General features: G+C 39.3%; 2 protein-coding genes across 3 annotated transcripts in view; both read left to right on the forward strand.

The window, feature by feature from the left end:
- The first annotated feature begins 1,604 nt into the window (after nt 1–1,604).
- Nucleotides 1,605–18,047, forward strand: part of LOC124279704 — a 44,711-nt gene continuing 28,268 nt past the window's right edge. The window contains exon 1 of one of the 2 annotated variants that reach the window (XM_046715541.1): nt 1,605–1,806. The gene's annotated coding sequence lies outside the window, so the exon portion shown is untranslated. The remainder of the gene's footprint in view (nt 1,807–18,047) is intronic. The other variant, XM_046715542.1, reaches the window with a different exon arrangement.
- LOC124279725 (extensin-like) lies at nt 10,159–11,073 on the forward strand. The gene has a single exon (XM_046715588.1). The coding sequence runs from the start codon at nt 10,159–10,161 to the stop codon at nt 11,071–11,073; it is 915 nt and encodes a 304-aa protein (XP_046571544.1).

Genomic DNA, 18,047 nt, shown 5'->3' on the forward strand with positions numbered 1-18,047 from the left:
CATAACACAACTGGTCATTCTTGACGTCACACACACGCGCGCGCGCGCACGCGCACGCACACACGCACTCACACATGTTGTTGATGTGACATGTTGTAATATATAACAGCTTGTCATTTTTGACATATCACATGATTCACGACGCAATGTATAACAACCGGTCATCTCTGACATTACGCGAGTCGTGACGTAATGTATGGATGGAGGTGTGTGTTTGTGCGCACGTGCATGTATTGTTGACGTAAAACAGTATTCATGACGTAACATATGTTATTACACAGATGGTGAAACATAACCAGTGTCATATATATATCATATATATGCACATATCACTTTTGCCAAGCAACTATATTTCGTCGTTTGTGACGTCATTAAACAATTGAACGTCAATGAAGAGGGTCGTCACACTTGTGAAGCGTGTTTTACTGCTCAAATGTACATAAATAAAATGGATAATAAAGAAATTATTACACTCGAGCAAGTGTGTCATATGACTTATACGAAACTCGTGCAAAATTATGTATTGCCCAAGCGAGAGCGAGTGCAGTGCAAAATTTCACACTCGTTTCGTTTAAGTCGTATGACACACTTGCTCGTGTAATAATCTCTATATATTGTTTGTCATTGCTGACGTAATACACGTCGTGGAGTCGTGACTATTTGAAAGACGCCACTTCTCCACTACAGCTGGCTATGAACAGTAGTACATTAAGGAACAGTGATTAAGGAAAACTGGATTCTGATTCATCCATTTCGAAAAATGTACAACAATAGACAACACGCCACACGACACCACATCGGATAGAATATGGTCATAATTTCTTTGTATTGAATAGTCTGAGACACGTGTGTGTGTTTTTTATCAAGTTGTACACGTGTATAAATTGTACGCAGTGGTGCGAATCAGAGTCAGTCGACAATTGCACGTGTCGCAGGTGTTTAAATTCATGTACACTTGCATATTGCATTCAAACATGCCTTGCACCTGCGGAAAAAACATATGCCGTTGATAAATGCTCCACAGATTTAATTGACAGTTATCTTTTCATGCAGTGTAAAATGTACGCAGCTTGTGTGATGTTGGCTATTTAATCACTGAATCTGAGACCATATGGTTTCTGATTGAATGCACACTTACGAATTAGGATAGTCTGTAGAAGTTAGGTTTTATAGAAAAGGCTAGTGATGGAATCGGAAAATGTTAAAAATACGTTGCTGTTTTTATGAAATCATTTATCATATTATCACGGATTGTATAAAAATGAAGCGTGCTGTGTGTAATTAGACTGTATAACTAACTATAAATTCAGCCAGAGACCATAATGATAAGCTTATTATATGGTTTATGATTCAGCATACAGTATATTGAACAATCTTGTTGTCAGTAATTTTTATGTTATGTAATTACATATACTTGCCTGTTCGAAAGTGGGATTTAAATTATGGCCTTAAACATGAGAACAAGCATTTGTAAAATCTCGTGCGATTTGTCCAGCTCTGAAATTACGCTGAGTCTTATCCAGGCCAAGTTTCCACCTGAACATGTAAACACTCTACTGACCAAGAAAGTGGGTCACAGCCTCACTTTGATTGTTCGAGCTGAGCGATATCTTCACTATCCACAGCCTTGCTGTGCGGGGTACTCACGGGAGTGTCTTCGGAACATTCAAGTTTGATATGGGACTTATTTGTTTGTTGACGTTTTGCTCCTGACTTTGTGAAGAAGATTGGTTTACGGATGTGTTACATTTGCGTGGGATAGTTATCACACAAGACTCAAGCGTTGAAAATTCAAGGTGCGTACAGGTGTGTGGTTTTGAAATATCTGAGTGAATTTTCGATCGTAAATTTACCTGTTTATTTGTTTAGTTTTCTAAACCGTACAGGAAATGTATTTTGGGTGAAAAAATATGTACCGATATCTTGATTTGTCAAAAGTCACAAAAGGCATGCCTTTTATTCCGAATCTGGCATCAGTATCTGCTACTGTTGTTTGTTTATCCCGTACCCTTTGAAGTATTCCGGGACTCGCACAGGTGCGACTCAGGTAAGTGGACTCTCACCTGTAATATGTACCACACACACAGGTAGACAGGGAGTTGACAAGTACATAGTGTTTGATGTACAACAGGTACATGGAATGAGGAATACCCTCACTGACACGCAAAGACAAATTTGATTAGTTAGACAATTTATTAATTTAAATATTTGACCCATTTTATCAACAGGGAAAAGTATGATGGTTTTAATGTACGACTTCCTATATGTATGTATGGCAATCAGCAGTGTACATTGTGGGAGTAGAAAGTGAATGTTCTCTTTGATAAACAGTTCTGTGTTCAGACAAAGAATATTGCTGTAATCATGGAACAGGTAGACAAATAAACAAATGGAGGTAAATAGGTTGTTGTCAACATCAATTATTGATTGTTTAACTTCAGGAACAGAAATCAATATGATCACAAGGCATGTTGAGGTAAATTATTGAACACTTATAGAACAAGTAGTAGGAATTTTTCAACAAAAGAGCCCCAACTGTTTGTTTTTTTATGAATATTTACAAAACGTGAACTGTTCATGATAGTCAATTCAAGTATATCTTACATGAAGTTTAAATATCTGAAATTATCATATTCTTAAAATCTGTTTCCATGGCTGTACATGACTTTTAATTTTAAATTAAATTCTAAATTGCTGCTGGAGTCTTTCATAGTGTCTTCATTACTATAGATATAAATATATATATCACAGTACACTATATATACCATAGTAAATTATATATATCACAGTAAATTATATATACCATAGTAAATTATATATATCACAGTAAGTTGACAGTATACATTTACTCTGTTTAAGTCATTATACATTCCATTCTGGAATGAAGCCAAATTGATGTTTTTTTTGTGATGATTGAACTGGCTGGATAATGTTGGGTTTACAGGTGCTTGCTCGTGTTTCTGATGCTTGTTTGATAAGTTTATTGTTTAATGCAATTTAGATTTGATACAGTTTCTTCAACTCCTATTTCTTTTTGTTGTAAATGGAACCTAATCTAGACATGATGATTCAAACGTTTCAATACTTTGAAATTTTACAAATTATTCAAGAATCCACTTCACCATGTCCAACACATCATACTGATTTTATCAGTTGTATTTCATTCGTTGACATGGTGAAGTGAATTCTTGAATAATTTGTAAAATTTCAAAGTATGCAACCTTTGAATCATGACATGTCCTGCCAGGTCAGAGGTCAGTTGAAGGTGAAGGTTAGTTTTAAAGACATTAAGACCAGCACTAATTGTCCATGTCTCCTCCAGGCTGCTTGAGTGTTAGATTAACAGGTCAAGGTAACTTGAACAAGAATCCAAATAGAACAGTCCCGGCAATATTTGTGCTTCATGCATCCTGTCCACGCCAGGTATTAGTTCACAAACCATGACCAATGTGGTCTCAACCAGGTGAGGACAGTGCACATCTCAACATGGCCGTGATGTGTTTACAAACATTAGTGCATTTACACCATTTGTGGGATCACAGTGTATTCTAATTTCATTAATCCTGCCACACCTGAGATAACGAGAACTGCAGGTGTTAACTACATGATCATAGATCGAGTGAGGTGAATTATGCTTTAACTGCACTTTACAGATTTTTTCACTAAAAACAGTGACATAGGCGTGTGTGTGTGTGTGTGTTAGTGGATGTCCGATTAATTGAAAGAATCGAAGGTTGGTCGCAGTCCAAACGACCAAGCAATCGATCATGTTTTCTTATAATCGAACACAAACAATTTTGGAAAAAAGGTTGGTTTTGTCTGTGTCATTAAATTTACATTTCATAAGCACTACAAGCTTGTTCCAAGTCATGATTGAATTTATCTCAAAGACTCCAGGAAATTTATGTTCCTAACATACTAGTAATCCCGTAAAGAAGTGAAATTTACAAATATATTTTGTACAATTTACAAAAAAAACCTCAAAAAACGTTTTTGCATTAACAAACATAACAGGAAAATCTGATAAATGATGCAAACTAATTATTTTCGATGATTGATCGCTTGTAAAGAACCAATCATCAATTATGCGATTTTAACCAATTCCCAACACTAGTGTGTGTGTTTACTAGGCTAGAGTGATGCTGTTTTGAAGTTCTAGCCCAATGAGATACCATGCTTTGGTTCAGCATGGATACCTCTGTCATATACATTATACTGACTCCAAGATTGACCATAGGGTTTTATGCAACAAAAATGTGCACAAATGTAATTTGTAAAGAATGGACTGAAAAAATATATGCTACATCCCATGGAACACAGTGGTATTCCTTAAACCAAAAGCATGAAGATTAGCTTTGGGTGTCTGTCACTTAGCTCATTAATTATGCCAACTGTCCACACAGCACAAACTCATTCCAAGCTAAAGTAATCATCAGAAATTACAAGACTCCTCACCATTTTATTACTCAACAGGATTCTCATGTGTCTTATCACGCCGTCGGGTGGTGAGGTAGCCTAATGGTTAAAGCGTTCGCTCATCACTCTGAAGGCCCGGGTTCGATTCCCCACATGGATACAATGTGTGGAAGCCCATTTCTGGTGTTCCCAGTCGTGATATTGCTGGAATATTGCTAAAAGTGGAGGAAAATGAATCTCACTCACTTATACATGTTAAAAGACCCTTAAAATATATTCATGGTGGTCTCCTGAACCCTACTTCTGTAAGTCACAAAAAAAACGTGATCATTTCTTCTTTTTTCCTCCTAATGCTCGGTGCCAGGGTAACAACAAGTACATCTATTGGCTTGAAGTGGCAGGGAATCAAACCGTTAGCTCACTGGGCAGATACTTTATCCACTACACCATGGACGTGATGTGGATGCATCATAGTAAGGTCCAGGGTGCCGTTGTACAAAATGATCTTAGCGCTAAGGTGACCGTAATTCCCATACCTTAACATAGACTTAAGGTAGCCTTAGCGCGCTAAGGTTGTTTTGTACAATGGCACCCAGATTGACAAATGTAAATTGCTGCATTTTGTAACCATCATCCAAACAGCGAAGTTGGTCAGTGTGAGCTCATATTTCTGTTTTATTAATTAAAGAAGAATTACTTATCAAATGATGGATAATTTCTGTAAATTCATTTACATTTTAGAGTTGATAATTTTGAAATGGGATGCTAATTACCATACAACATGTCACAGCCTTCATGTAATTCTGCACATGTGTGTAGCTCAGCTCGGGTCACAGAACACTAACTCACATCCAGGTTTCCAGAACTAAAGTCACTTCAGCTGAAATTGGAAACAGTATCCCACACCATCATTGAGTTTAGTTGAAGCCATACTCGTACTGCTGGCATTGTGTTTCTGCAGCACTGAACTTAGTTGTCTCGGTCAATGGTGCCCGAAGACATATGGACTTGAGATGGGAGTTAATTTGATATCCGTGTAGAGCAGAAATAACTTTATTTTCTTAAATATCAGATTGTTTTCTTCTGTGAAATTATAACCAGAACAGGTGGAAATACGTTCAAAGTGAACAGAAACAATACGATTGGGATATTTTGTTTCGGTTCAGTTCCAGTGGTTCTAAAGACATGGTAATGTGAGGGTACTATATCTCTCATGGCCATTGCATTTGCAAAAGCCGAGGTTTGCCATTAACTACCCAGACTGGTGTGAAGTTTTTACATAGCCAGAAAATCATTCCCAGAGGTCATTGATTCACAAAATAACAACATTGTACAAATATTTACTCTTGATGAGGTCAATATACAAAAAGAAGGACCACCGAACCTGATCCCTGGTTATTTCACTGGACCTCGGTCTATGGCCAAAAGGGTCACATGTGAGGTCCCTGTTTTCACATACTGACCTCATCAAGAGTTACCATTCATTTTGTTAGACCTATATCCACTTTTAATGTTCTTGAAACATGTAAACTGTTCTCATTTGCATAACAGATTTGCATAACAGATTGCAGACAGATTGTTGAGGAAACTGCTCTCAAGGTGCAGTGACCTGCAGATTTGTGATAAAATGTAGGCATTGCTGGGAAAGTGCTATCCATTTAGTTGTAACAGAAGTTATCCTAAAAACAGTTTAATGTTTGAAACATTTAATGTTTTCTTAATTAATTAATACACTTGGTAGGATTTGCGACTAAAGATCACAGATGACTGTCATTGTCATCTCTGTGTAAAAAATGTTGAATCATTGGACTGTGTTCAAGTTAGCTGTCAATACACATACTTTTAGAATGTATATAATGTAGAAAACAGATTCAGATATTCACTCATGTGTCTGATCTTATTAGCCTTCTTGTTCTAATTGTACTAGTCTAAAGTGGATTAGAAAACAGTCTGTTATCTCATGCTATCTATGTACAATAAAATCTTCATTATAAACACTGTCGCTGAAGGTAGTAGGACATTATCCTCTGACGGCAGGCCGAGATTTATTGCCCTACTATCTCAATGAACTGCATACTGCCAGTGAAGGCAAGTGGTCAACAGCTCTCTATAGGTGAATGTGGCCGCTGTAGATAGCGGAGATAGTGTAAGTGGTCATGTGGTGGCCGGGAACCTACCTAAACAGATAAGCCGCACAATATACCACCCACCTGGTCCACGGAGAGATGGTAGACTTCAGTACCACCCACCTGGTCCACGGAGAGATGGTTGACTTCAGTACCACCCACCTGGTCCACGGAGAGATGGTAGACTTCAGTACCACCCACCTGGTCCACGGAGAGATGGTAGACTTCAGTACCACCCACCTGGTCCACGGAGAGATGGTAGACTTCAGTACCACCCACCTGGTCCACGGAGAGATGGTAGACTTCAGTACCACCCACCTGGTCCACGGAGAGATGGTAGACTTCAGGTACCACCCACCTGGTCCACGGAGAGATGGTAGACTTCAGTACCACCCACCTGGTCCACCCACCTGGTCCACGGAGAGATGGTAGACTTCAGTACCACCTACCTGGTCCACCCCACCTGGTCCACGGAGAGATGGTAGACTTCCTGTACCACCCACCTGGTCCACGGAGAGATGGTGGACTTCAGTACCCCACCTGGTCCCACCTGGTCCACGGAGAGATGGTAGACTTCAGTACCACCCACCTGGTCCCGCGGACCTGGTCCATGGTCCAGAGATGGTAGACTTCAGTACCACCCACCTGGTCCACGGAGAGATGGTAGACTTCGGTACCACCCACCTGGTCCACGGAGAGATGGTAGACTTCAGTACCACCTACCACCATGGAGAGATGGTAGGTCCACCCACCTGGAGAGATGGTAGACTTCAGTACCACCCACCTGGTCCACGGAGAGATGGTAGACTTCAGTACCACCCACCTGGTCCACGGAGAGATGGTAGTCCTTGGTACCACCCACCTGGTCCAGGAAGAGCTGGTAGTCTTCAGTACCACCCACCCGGTCCAAGAAGACATGGTAGTCTTCAGTACCACCCACCTTGTCCAGGAAGAGATGGTAGTCTTCGGTACCACCCACCTGGTCAGGGAGAGATGGCAGTCCACGGTTCCACCCACCTGGTCCAGGAAGAGATGGTAGTCTTGGCAGTTCCAACCATCTAGAGGGGTAAAGGGTCTTAGTCTTGACGCAGTGTTACCATGTAGCTTAACTAGAATTTTCTAAAGTATTTGATTTAAAAAAATAATATGTATAGAGATCAGATAGGTAGAGTAAATGTTTGATTTTCCTTTTTACAGTTGGACTAACGTTCTGACAACTTGAAGCATGTTACATGGTTGTATTTCATTAAGTGAAATATAGACATTGGTAATTCATCATATATCAATACATATTTTGTAAAATAATCTTACATTCCATTTCATGAAAGTTAATAGGATTGCCTCTACATGCGAAAATGTAGCGATCATTGTTTTCTGTGACGGTGACCCTCTGATTGCCGTGTAAAGTAGTCCAGGTGTCCTATATGCAAAACGTATGGCTATTTGTTCCTAAAATCCATGTGGGTCTAAACAGTCCCTGTGCTCTGATGGTTCCACAGAGCTGTCTCCACAATGAGCTAATGGTAAACAAGTTAAAGTTATCTGTGCATCTGAAGGTAATCTCTGTGTTATATGAGACAGATGAGGCAATGCTGTTTGGAGTATTCCAGCTGGCTGAAGCCCCTGGTTGGAGTCGGGTCTGGATGTTATTTGCCATGTCCCGTCTGTAGTCTTCAGGACAAGCCCAGAGTGCACCCAACAGATTTAACATCTTCACATTAAGTTAAAAGAACCTGATGGCCTGACCTTTGCTCCTTTTCCATTTTCCGAATGTGAAGAGAGTTCCGCCAAGCATGTGAGAACTTCAGACCTGCAGGCAGAACATATTCCCTTAAGCCACTCTGCTCCAGCCCAATGTGGCCATTTTTACCAGATGGTTGAAAAATGATCGTTTTCTTGCCCATCAAAAACTGATGTGCTGGAGGATATAAAGTGTAGATTATTATGGTGCTTGGAAGCCTGGCAGTGACACGAGTCAGCAAAAAGTGTATTTGTTACATCGTGTGTGAAGTGGAGCATGACCGTGGTAATGTGACAATGATTCCTATCGGGATGGTGACTGGTCACAGTTGATAGTTAACCAGCACCTGACAAAGCATATTTCATCAAATCATCCTGTGGAAAAAGGTGATCGTAGTTACGGTTGACTTAAGCATGTTAAGAGTAAACAAACATTTGTGTTAATGATGATGATCAATAGTTGCGTACTGTTTGATAGTTGTCAGTACAATTCATTAATATGTTTTATTGGATGTGTCTAGTCTGAGTGCTGTTTCTTCTTTGTTTAGCTCTAACCATGATACGAATGATGATCTTCGTATTAGTGTATTGCATATTTTGAATAGGGAATGGAAGGGTTTTTTGGGTTTTTTATTTGATTGCAGTCATCACAAAGTATTTTTTTATTTCATGAAGCCAGACCAATTTTATTTCTTGTTTTACGAATTTTTGTCCTCAGAAAACCTAAAGGCAAGAGGGAAATTTTTTTTACCAGTGTCAAAATAATATTCCTTTGAATATTAAAATTATTATACTTTTGGCAATTTATGAAGTTATATGTGGCAAAAAACAATCTTAAAAAAACATTTCTTGTAAGTTTACATTTTTGGCCAATAATGTTTTTTTCTTATTCAAAATACGACCGATTTTCCGTAAAACAAGAAATAAAATTGGTCTGACCTAACTGTAAATAAACTGAAACAGTAACTCTCAGCTGAAATCTGACCTGACGTCTTTGCTGTAGATTCCATCTTAAAATAGCTAAGAAAAGGGGAACATTCTGAAAAAAGATGTTTTGGTCATTGTTGCTGATCTGTCAAGATTATCTCCAACCTATCAATCATGAAGTAAACCGTCTCCTGTTTCAAGAGCTATGTACACACGTAATGAAAACAGGGATCCTTTCAAGTGTGAGCCCGGATACCCGTCAGGTATGCCCAGTGAATGTCTCTAGTTTCACCCACCAAGACGCCCTCCATCACACTAACTGTAGCAGTGTTCTATACTTTCAGAAGCCTATGTCTATTGTGTGAAACGGTTTGCGTCTGATGTGACTGGACAGCTCTTTTCCAGCAACATCAATTGGTGGAGATTTGACTTTGGCCGTGTCCAAAATAGACAGACCCTTTATATATTGAATTATTGGCAAGCCTGGCAGGCTTAGCTAAATTTGATATAAGAATGTATTTGATAGAGCTTCTTCCAGCTACGGATCAATGTCCAATACAAGGCTATGTTCTTGGTGTTGTGAGTGAGCTGGGCATACATTGAAGAGATAGTTGTATTGTCTGCTGATACAAAGATTCCTTGTATGTACAACTGTGGCAGGCCATAGCTTTTGTCATGAATCTGTCAACCCTGTTATTGGTCTTTGATTGGAAATAATATAACTGAAATATTTTCAAAACATATTGTTGTCGATTTCAACAGAATCTTTCTTTATGATGACATTAATGATATTTTAACATATAATTATGGTACATGCAAGATGTTAAGCATTGTTAAATTCATGTTCATGTTACAAATTGTCCTGTGACCCATGTGTATACACAACTGACCCAATACCCCCACTCCTGACTAACTACCTGTACCTTCATCCATACCTGTACTGTTAGCAATGCTTCCACCCCACCCCCAACATCCTGTGTTCCACCCTCTACCACCCTCTACCTCCACAGCCTGTGTTCCACCCTCTACCTCCACATCCTGTATTCTACCCTCTATCTCCACAGCCTGTGTTCCACCCACACATCCTATGTTCCACCCACACATCCTGTGTTCCACCCTCTACCCCCACAGCCTGATTTCCCAACCCCCACAGCCTGTGACCCCACCCCAGCATCCTGTGTTCCCAAACCCCAACAGCCTGAGTTCCCAACCCCCTCAGCCTGTGTTCCACCCTCTACCTCCACAGCCTGTGTTCCACCCTCTGCCTCCACAGCCTGTGTTTCCAACCCTGTATCCTGAGTCTCAACTCCAAACTCCTGTACCCCCACCCTCTACCTCCACACCCCATGTCCCAACCTCCAAACTCCTCTGCTTCAACATCCAGTGTCCCCAACCCCCAAATCCTGTGTTCCACCCTCTACCTCCACATCCTGTGTACCCTCCTGTGTTCCACCCTCTACCTCCACATCCTGTGTACCCACCCCCAAATCCTGTGTTCCACCCTCTACCTCCCCATTCTGTGTCCCCACCCCCAAATCCTGTGTTCCACCCTCTACCTCCATATCCCATGTCCCCACCCCCAAATCCTGTGCCCCCACCCTCTACCTCCACATCCTGTGTCCCCATCCCCAAATCCTGTGCCCCCACCCTCTACCTCTACATCCTGTGTCCCCACCCTCTGCATCCTGTGCCCCATTTTCTACATCCATATCCTGTGCCCCACCCACTACCTCCACATCCTCTGTTCCCACATCCAGAATCCTATGCCCCTACCATCTACCCCCATCCTGTGCCCCACCCCACCCCACATCCTGTGCCCCCACCCTTTACCTCCACTCCTTTACCTCTTTATCAGAACATCTGACAAATAGTGACATGCTTAAAAGATGTTTTCCATTAGCCTTGACCAAATGCTATGAAAAAACCCATCAGTGATTCATTCCTGGGATATGGTGGATAGATGAATGTTGAAATAGGATTACCTTTTGAAATCAGTGACCACTTTATGTGAGGCTCCCAAACCACATTTCAACAAATTGGATGGAAATCCTGGCAGTTGACTTTGAAGCCTAATTTTAATCAGGGAAGTGTGAACGTGCAAGCTAGCAAATAAAAACATCCTCATTTCCCAGTAAACACAAATCACCCAAACTCCTCCCCCCATGAATCACACATGTTGTAAACCCCCTTGTATCACACTCGGCTGCCTGGATCCACCTGCCAGTTGGGCTGCAGATCATTTAGACCTGGTCTGTGCGGATCACATCAACAGATCCACATGGGATATATCAGTCAGTGTATGTTAGACTGATGGAGTCAAGCAGTCTAAAACATTATCTCAGAACATTAGGCATTCGCTGTAGCTTAGTGAGGTGGCTTCCATAGGGTTGAGATGAGGTTGGGGACACATTCACCCCCCTTGTATAAGTGTGAGCTTGTACTTCCATTAAGGCAGACTTGAAATCAGAAGATATGTGTCATCTGTATTTCATGATCCTGTGATTTTTGTGTATAATATAGTTATGTAGTTGAATTAAGTGCAAACTAAATGATTTGAAAGTATAACATTTTCCAAAAAAACAACACATTATTTCATGATTCTCTGAGTTTTAAGGATGTACTAAAAACTGTGGGTTGGCCAGTCCATGAATTGAAAACATGAATATCATTATGGAAACAAAAGAAAAGACTATATTTGATACCAGACTGTTGCTATTTGATATATCTGTAATCTCAGCACAAAGGGGGGATATGTTTGTATGTGCTCGGTTATTAAATATAATTTCAAATGTGAATTTCCCAAAATTAGGTTATAGTTTATAATCATGTTTAAATAGACTTTTCTCAAAGTTCACAGAACCAATAACGATAACAGGATGAATAAACAGAACAAGTCTGAACGAGAAGCTAAATACCCCTGACTTAAATAGATGGGAGCCATCAAACAGTTCCAGTGTGGTACAAGATAACATGTTTTTCCCATTTACTGACAGTCCCAGGTGAACCCTTGCAAGATACTCACATTATTGCCAAGCTGCTTCACATTTGTATACCCCAACATCCAGCACAGGTAGGATTAGACACTTGGAACTCATAGAGTTGGCAGAAACTTACTGATCACCAGAACAAAATACGTTTTGAGAAAATTCTCCCTGAGGAAATAGACTGTACTCTGAGTTGGCTAACTTAGGTTCCAATGGTCTACAATAGATTCCGATTCTTTATATTCTTTATAGCCACCATGCTGTGCACAAATACTTGAACAATGTTTGGATCGCTGTATCAGAAACTTGTGATAACCTTTTGCCTTGTTCTTGTCCGAAAAAATAACATGACTGAGGTTCCTGATTCAGCGTGGGGAGTCCGTGAAGTGGGTTAGTTTGCTAAGGTAGGATCTCTCCATGCAGTGAGTTTCAGTCAGCTCCCTAAATGAAGGTACAGTTTGTCAGGTGAATGAGAAGAAGCAAGGGGGGATATTACTGTGTCAATTCTAGGGGTGTATGACTCATTCCACAGATAGCTTCAGCCATATCTTATTGTTTGGACTGCTTTAATTCTGTTGAGATTTTGGCACTGTTTTTACAGAAACTTGATAATTAAACTTTTGTTAGTCTTGTACTGACAGATTCATAGCATTGTATTGTCACGAGGTTTCTACACTATAGTGGAAAGACTTCTGTAGAAATACTTGACTTCATGTCCGTGTAAAAACAATGATGGAGTCGAATTTGTTGAAAGAGTGATACAAACCAGAGACCTTGTACCAGTATGTTTATATACTTGAGTGCTTGATATACCAGTATGTGTATATGAGTGTTTGATATACCAGTATGTGTATATGAGTGTTTGATATGCCAGTATGTGTATATGAGTGTTTGATATACCAGTATGTGTATATGAGTGCTTGATATACCAGTATGTGTATATGAGTGTTTGAATTACCAGTATGTGTATATGAGTGTTTGATATACCAGTATGTGTATATAAGTGCTTGATATACCAGTATGTGTATATGAGTGTTTGATATACCAGTATGTGTATATGAGTGTTTGATATACCAGTATGTGTATATAAGTGTTTGATATACCAGTATGTGTATATGAGTGTTTGATATACCAGTATGTGTATATGAGTGTTTGATATACCAGTATGTGTATATGAGTGTTTGATATACCAGTATGTGTATATAAGTGCTTGATATACCAGTATGTGTATGAGTGTTTGATATACCAGTATGTGTATATGAGTGTTTGATATACCAGTATGTGTATATGAGTGTTTGATATACCAGTATGTGTATATGAGTGTTTGATATACCAGTATGTGTATATGAGTGTTTGATATACCAGTATGTGTATATGAGTGTTTGATATACCAGTATGTGTATATGAGTGTTTGATATACCAGTATGTGTATATGAGTGTTTGATATACCAGTATGTGTATATGAGTGTTTGATATACCAGTATGTGTATATGAGTGTTTGATATACCAGTATGTGTATATGAGTGTTTGATATACCAGTATGTGTATATGAGTGTTTGATATACCAGTATGTGTATGTAGTTTGATATACCAGTATGTGCATATGAGTGTTTGATATACCAGTATGTGTATATGAGTGTTTGATATACCAGTATGTGTATATGAGTGTTTGATATACCAGTATGTGTATATGAGTGTTTGATATACCAGTATGTGTATATGAGTTTTATGTGTATATGAGTGTTTGATATACCAGTATGTGTATATGAGTGTTTGATATACCAGTATGTGTATATGAGTGTTTGATATACCAGTATGTGTATATGAGTGTTTGATATACCAGTATGTGTATATGAGTGTTTGATATACCAGTATGTGTATATGAGTGTTTGATATACCAGTATGTGTATATGAGTGTTTGATATGAGTATGTATGTGTATATGAGTGTTTGATATACCAGTATGTGTATATGAGTGCTTGATATACCAGTATGTGTATATGAGTGTTTGAATATACCAGTATGTGTATATGAGTGTTATGATATACCCAGTATGTGTATATGAGTGTTTGATATACCAGTATGTGTATATGAGTGTTTGATATACCAGTATGTGTATATGATGTTTGATATACTGTGTGTATGTGTTTGATATACCAGTATGTGTATATGAGTGTTTGATATACCAGTATGTTATGAGTGTTTGATATACCAGTATGTGTATATGAGTGTTTGATATACCAGTATGTGTATATGAGTGTTTGATATACCAGTATGTGTATATGAGTGTTATGTGTATATGAGTGTTTGATATACCAGTATGTGTATATGAGTGTTTGATATACCAGTATGTGTATATGAGTGTTTGATATACCAGTGTTTGAGTGTTTGATATACCAGTATGTGTATATGAGTGTTTGATATACCGTATACTGTTTGTATGTGTATATATGAGTGTTTGATATACCAGTATGTGTATATGAGTGTTTGATATACCAGTATGTGTATATGAGTGTTTGATATACCAGTATGTGTATATGAGTGTTTGATATACTGGTATGTGTATATGAGTGTTTGATATACCAGTATGTGTATATGAGTGTTTGATATACCAGTATGTGTATATGAGTGTTTGATATACCAGTATGTGTATGTGTATATGAGTGTATACTGATATACTGGTATGTATATATGAGTATATACCAGTATGTGTATATGAGTGTTTGATATGCCAGTATGTGTATATGAGTGTTTGATATACCAGTATGTATATGAGTGTTTGATATACCAGTATATATGAGTGTTTGATATGACCAGTATGATATACCAGTATGTGTATATGAGTGTTTGATATACTGGTATGTATATATGAGTGTTTGATATACTGGTATGTATATATGAGTGTTTGATATACCAGTATGTGTATATGAGTGTTTGATATACCAGTATGTGTATATGAGTGTTTGATATACCAGTATGTGTATATGAGTGTTATGTGTATATGAGTGTTTGATATACTGGTATGTGTGTATGAGTGTTTGATATACCAGTATGTGTATAAGTGTTTGATATACCAGTATGTGTGTATGTTTGCTATACCTGTATGTATATGCTTGTTCTTGACATACTGGTATGTGTATACAAGAGCTGTATGTTGTTAGAGTATTTCAACTTGCTATCCAGGTACATGGTCTCAGCAGAAACTAACAGCATCATGACATTCATGATAGAGCAGTGTTCAGACATATGGTTGCCTATTATGGCTGGTGTTTGACATAAGACTGTTCAACAAGCTGTGATGTTTATACTAACATGGTGTTAATAGTTGGTCTGTCCAGTCTGTTTATGACACGTGTTGGAGGAAGATGAGAGGCTCATGGCTTCAATGTCAACAACTCCTCTGAGAAGGGGACTTGTCTGGGTTCAGGGAAGAAAAGTTTTATAATGTTTGAAATGCATTCCTCCTTTCTTGCAATGGTAGTGTATTGAGGTTAAGGCTTGTAATGGTTGGTTACCATGGTCACTGTATGTAGTGATGTTAGTTTGTTGCCATGGTAATGTGGTGATGTAACTGTCTCCTAGTCTGTCATACAGACTGAAACAAATAAATCCAAGAGAGCCCATGCAATTCTAGAAAATGTGACAAGTCTAGATTTCCACAGCTTCAGGAAATGAAGAAAGTCTCCTTTTCATTATATTTTATTCTTTTTACTATAAACTTTTTTTTCTGTAAAATATGTTCATATCAGAGACTAGTTGTTAGTCTGTCTCCCGGTGTGGCAAGATGCCCTCCCAGTCAGCAGTGAGAAGACAGTGCCGCCAAGTCAGGGCTAGAGTTACAGGTCCCTTGGGGGAAGAAGGGAGGTTGGCAGGCCATCATTGAGACCTAAGTGGTGTCATGTTTTCCCTGTAAACTATCAATATTACACCAATCTTGCCACTGGCTTAACAAAATAAGACTTGCACCTAATGGCTTGCTGGTGATTGGAAGGATGTTCATGCTAATTATTTTCCAAATGAGGTCTCGTTACTGTGGACTGCCATGAGGCAGGGGCTGGACTACTTGAAGAGTTTATATCTCCCGGGTATGTAACAATGGGTTTGTCTTTTACCTGCATGTACAACAGATATGGTGGTGGCGGCTCCACAGTATGTATTTGACCTGTCCAGCAGGTCACACTCTAAAGATCTTGAGGTATGAATGTAAACTCCTATTGACTCGTCCATCAAACAAGTCTGTGAACTAATGCCTTCAGTCCTGAGACTTTCACTCCATGTACAGCTGAGACAACCTCCAAGCCCTTCACAATTCCATCTGCACCTTAAAACTCACCTGTTCTTGATTGACTTTCAAGATTAACTTTTATCCGTGTGTGACCTGAGCATCCACTGTGAGTGTGTGTGCAAGATAGAAGTTGACTGTTGTTGTTACAGGTCAGGGAGCAACTCAGATATACTAGTTCCACAAAAAAGTCATAAACTTGTTATATAATCATTGTCTCAGGAATCCTGCAGCCAAATGGATTGGCCTTGTTTCTATGGTGGGCCGGTGGGTCATGCTTCCCTCTCCTGTTTCATGTGACGTTTCCTGTAACGCTAGTAACAGCCACACCACATCACACCACCCCAACCGAAACAAGCTCAGGTATTATTTTGTATGAAACACCCACTCCCAATAACAAATGACCAGACCGTATATGATAATGTTTTTATATGTACTCTATTTATTCGACAGGGCAGTGGTGTAGCCTAATGGTTAAAGCATCCGCTCGTCACGCCGAAGACTCATTTTCGATTCCCCACATGGGTACAGTGTGTGGAGCCCATTTTTGTGTCCCCAGCCGTGATATTGCTGTAATATTGCTAAAAGCAGCATAAACATAAACTCACTCACTATTTATTTGACAAAAATAAAATACAACTGTGTCTTCTTGTAAATAGTGCCCCAAAGGTAAATTCAGATGACCCTCTCCCACGTTTGCTGTGTCAGTTCATTATTTGACTACCCCCACCCAGCAGCCCAACCCCCTTTAATTGACCAGTCCTACTCAGCAGACTATTAATACATGGCACACAGTGACACTATGTTTGTCATACGCCATACCTACCTGTTATAGCTACCAGAGTAGGTCACAGCACCACCCTTTGGATTACCAGGGGTTATCGTGTTGAAATCGACCTACTCTCAAGGGTATCATGTTTATCACAGTGGGTTGTCTTACACAGATCGGGGTAACCGCAAATAATCTAACCCATGACACTAAATCTGCCAAATGTTTGTGGTTTACCTGACTCGAGTGGTGACAAGTGCGGTAAAACGTAGACGTGTTAGAGTTGCTGCCTCTCAACATAGATTGCTGTACACAGCTGTAAGAGGGACGTATCTAGTCACGTCTCATGGGTTATGTTTCTGCTTCTGAATAGCTAAATAATACCAAATAGAAAATATACACTGTTCATGATGAAGGATACTTGTGTCAGCTTTTGTAGTAATCTTATTAGGGACTGTGCATAATATATTGATGGGTAGGGGTGATGATGATTTTAATGGAGAAGCATGTACAATGTGAATAACCCAACCAAAATTTATGTACAAAGTAAGTGACCCCCCTGCATGTCATGTAAAAATCAATGCCGCCCCCCCCCCCAATGCACGTGTACAAAATTTATGACCCCTACCTCCCCAAAACAAAATGGGTGACCCCCCTTAAAATAACTATCACAACCCCCCCATTCATAAATTACGAACAGTCCCTAATTAATTACAACTGGTCAATTTTGTGTTATTCATATTCCTCAGTTCCATATATTGATAAATGTTGACGTATGGTTTCTTACGTACATATTAATGAACC

This window comes from Haliotis rubra, unplaced genomic scaffold, assembly GCF_003918875.1.
Source record: "Haliotis rubra isolate DU_JTF1 unplaced genomic scaffold, ASM391887v1 Scf255, whole genome shotgun sequence".
In the NCBI taxonomy this organism is placed as follows: Eukaryota; Metazoa; Mollusca; class Gastropoda; order Lepetellida; family Haliotidae; genus Haliotis; species Haliotis rubra.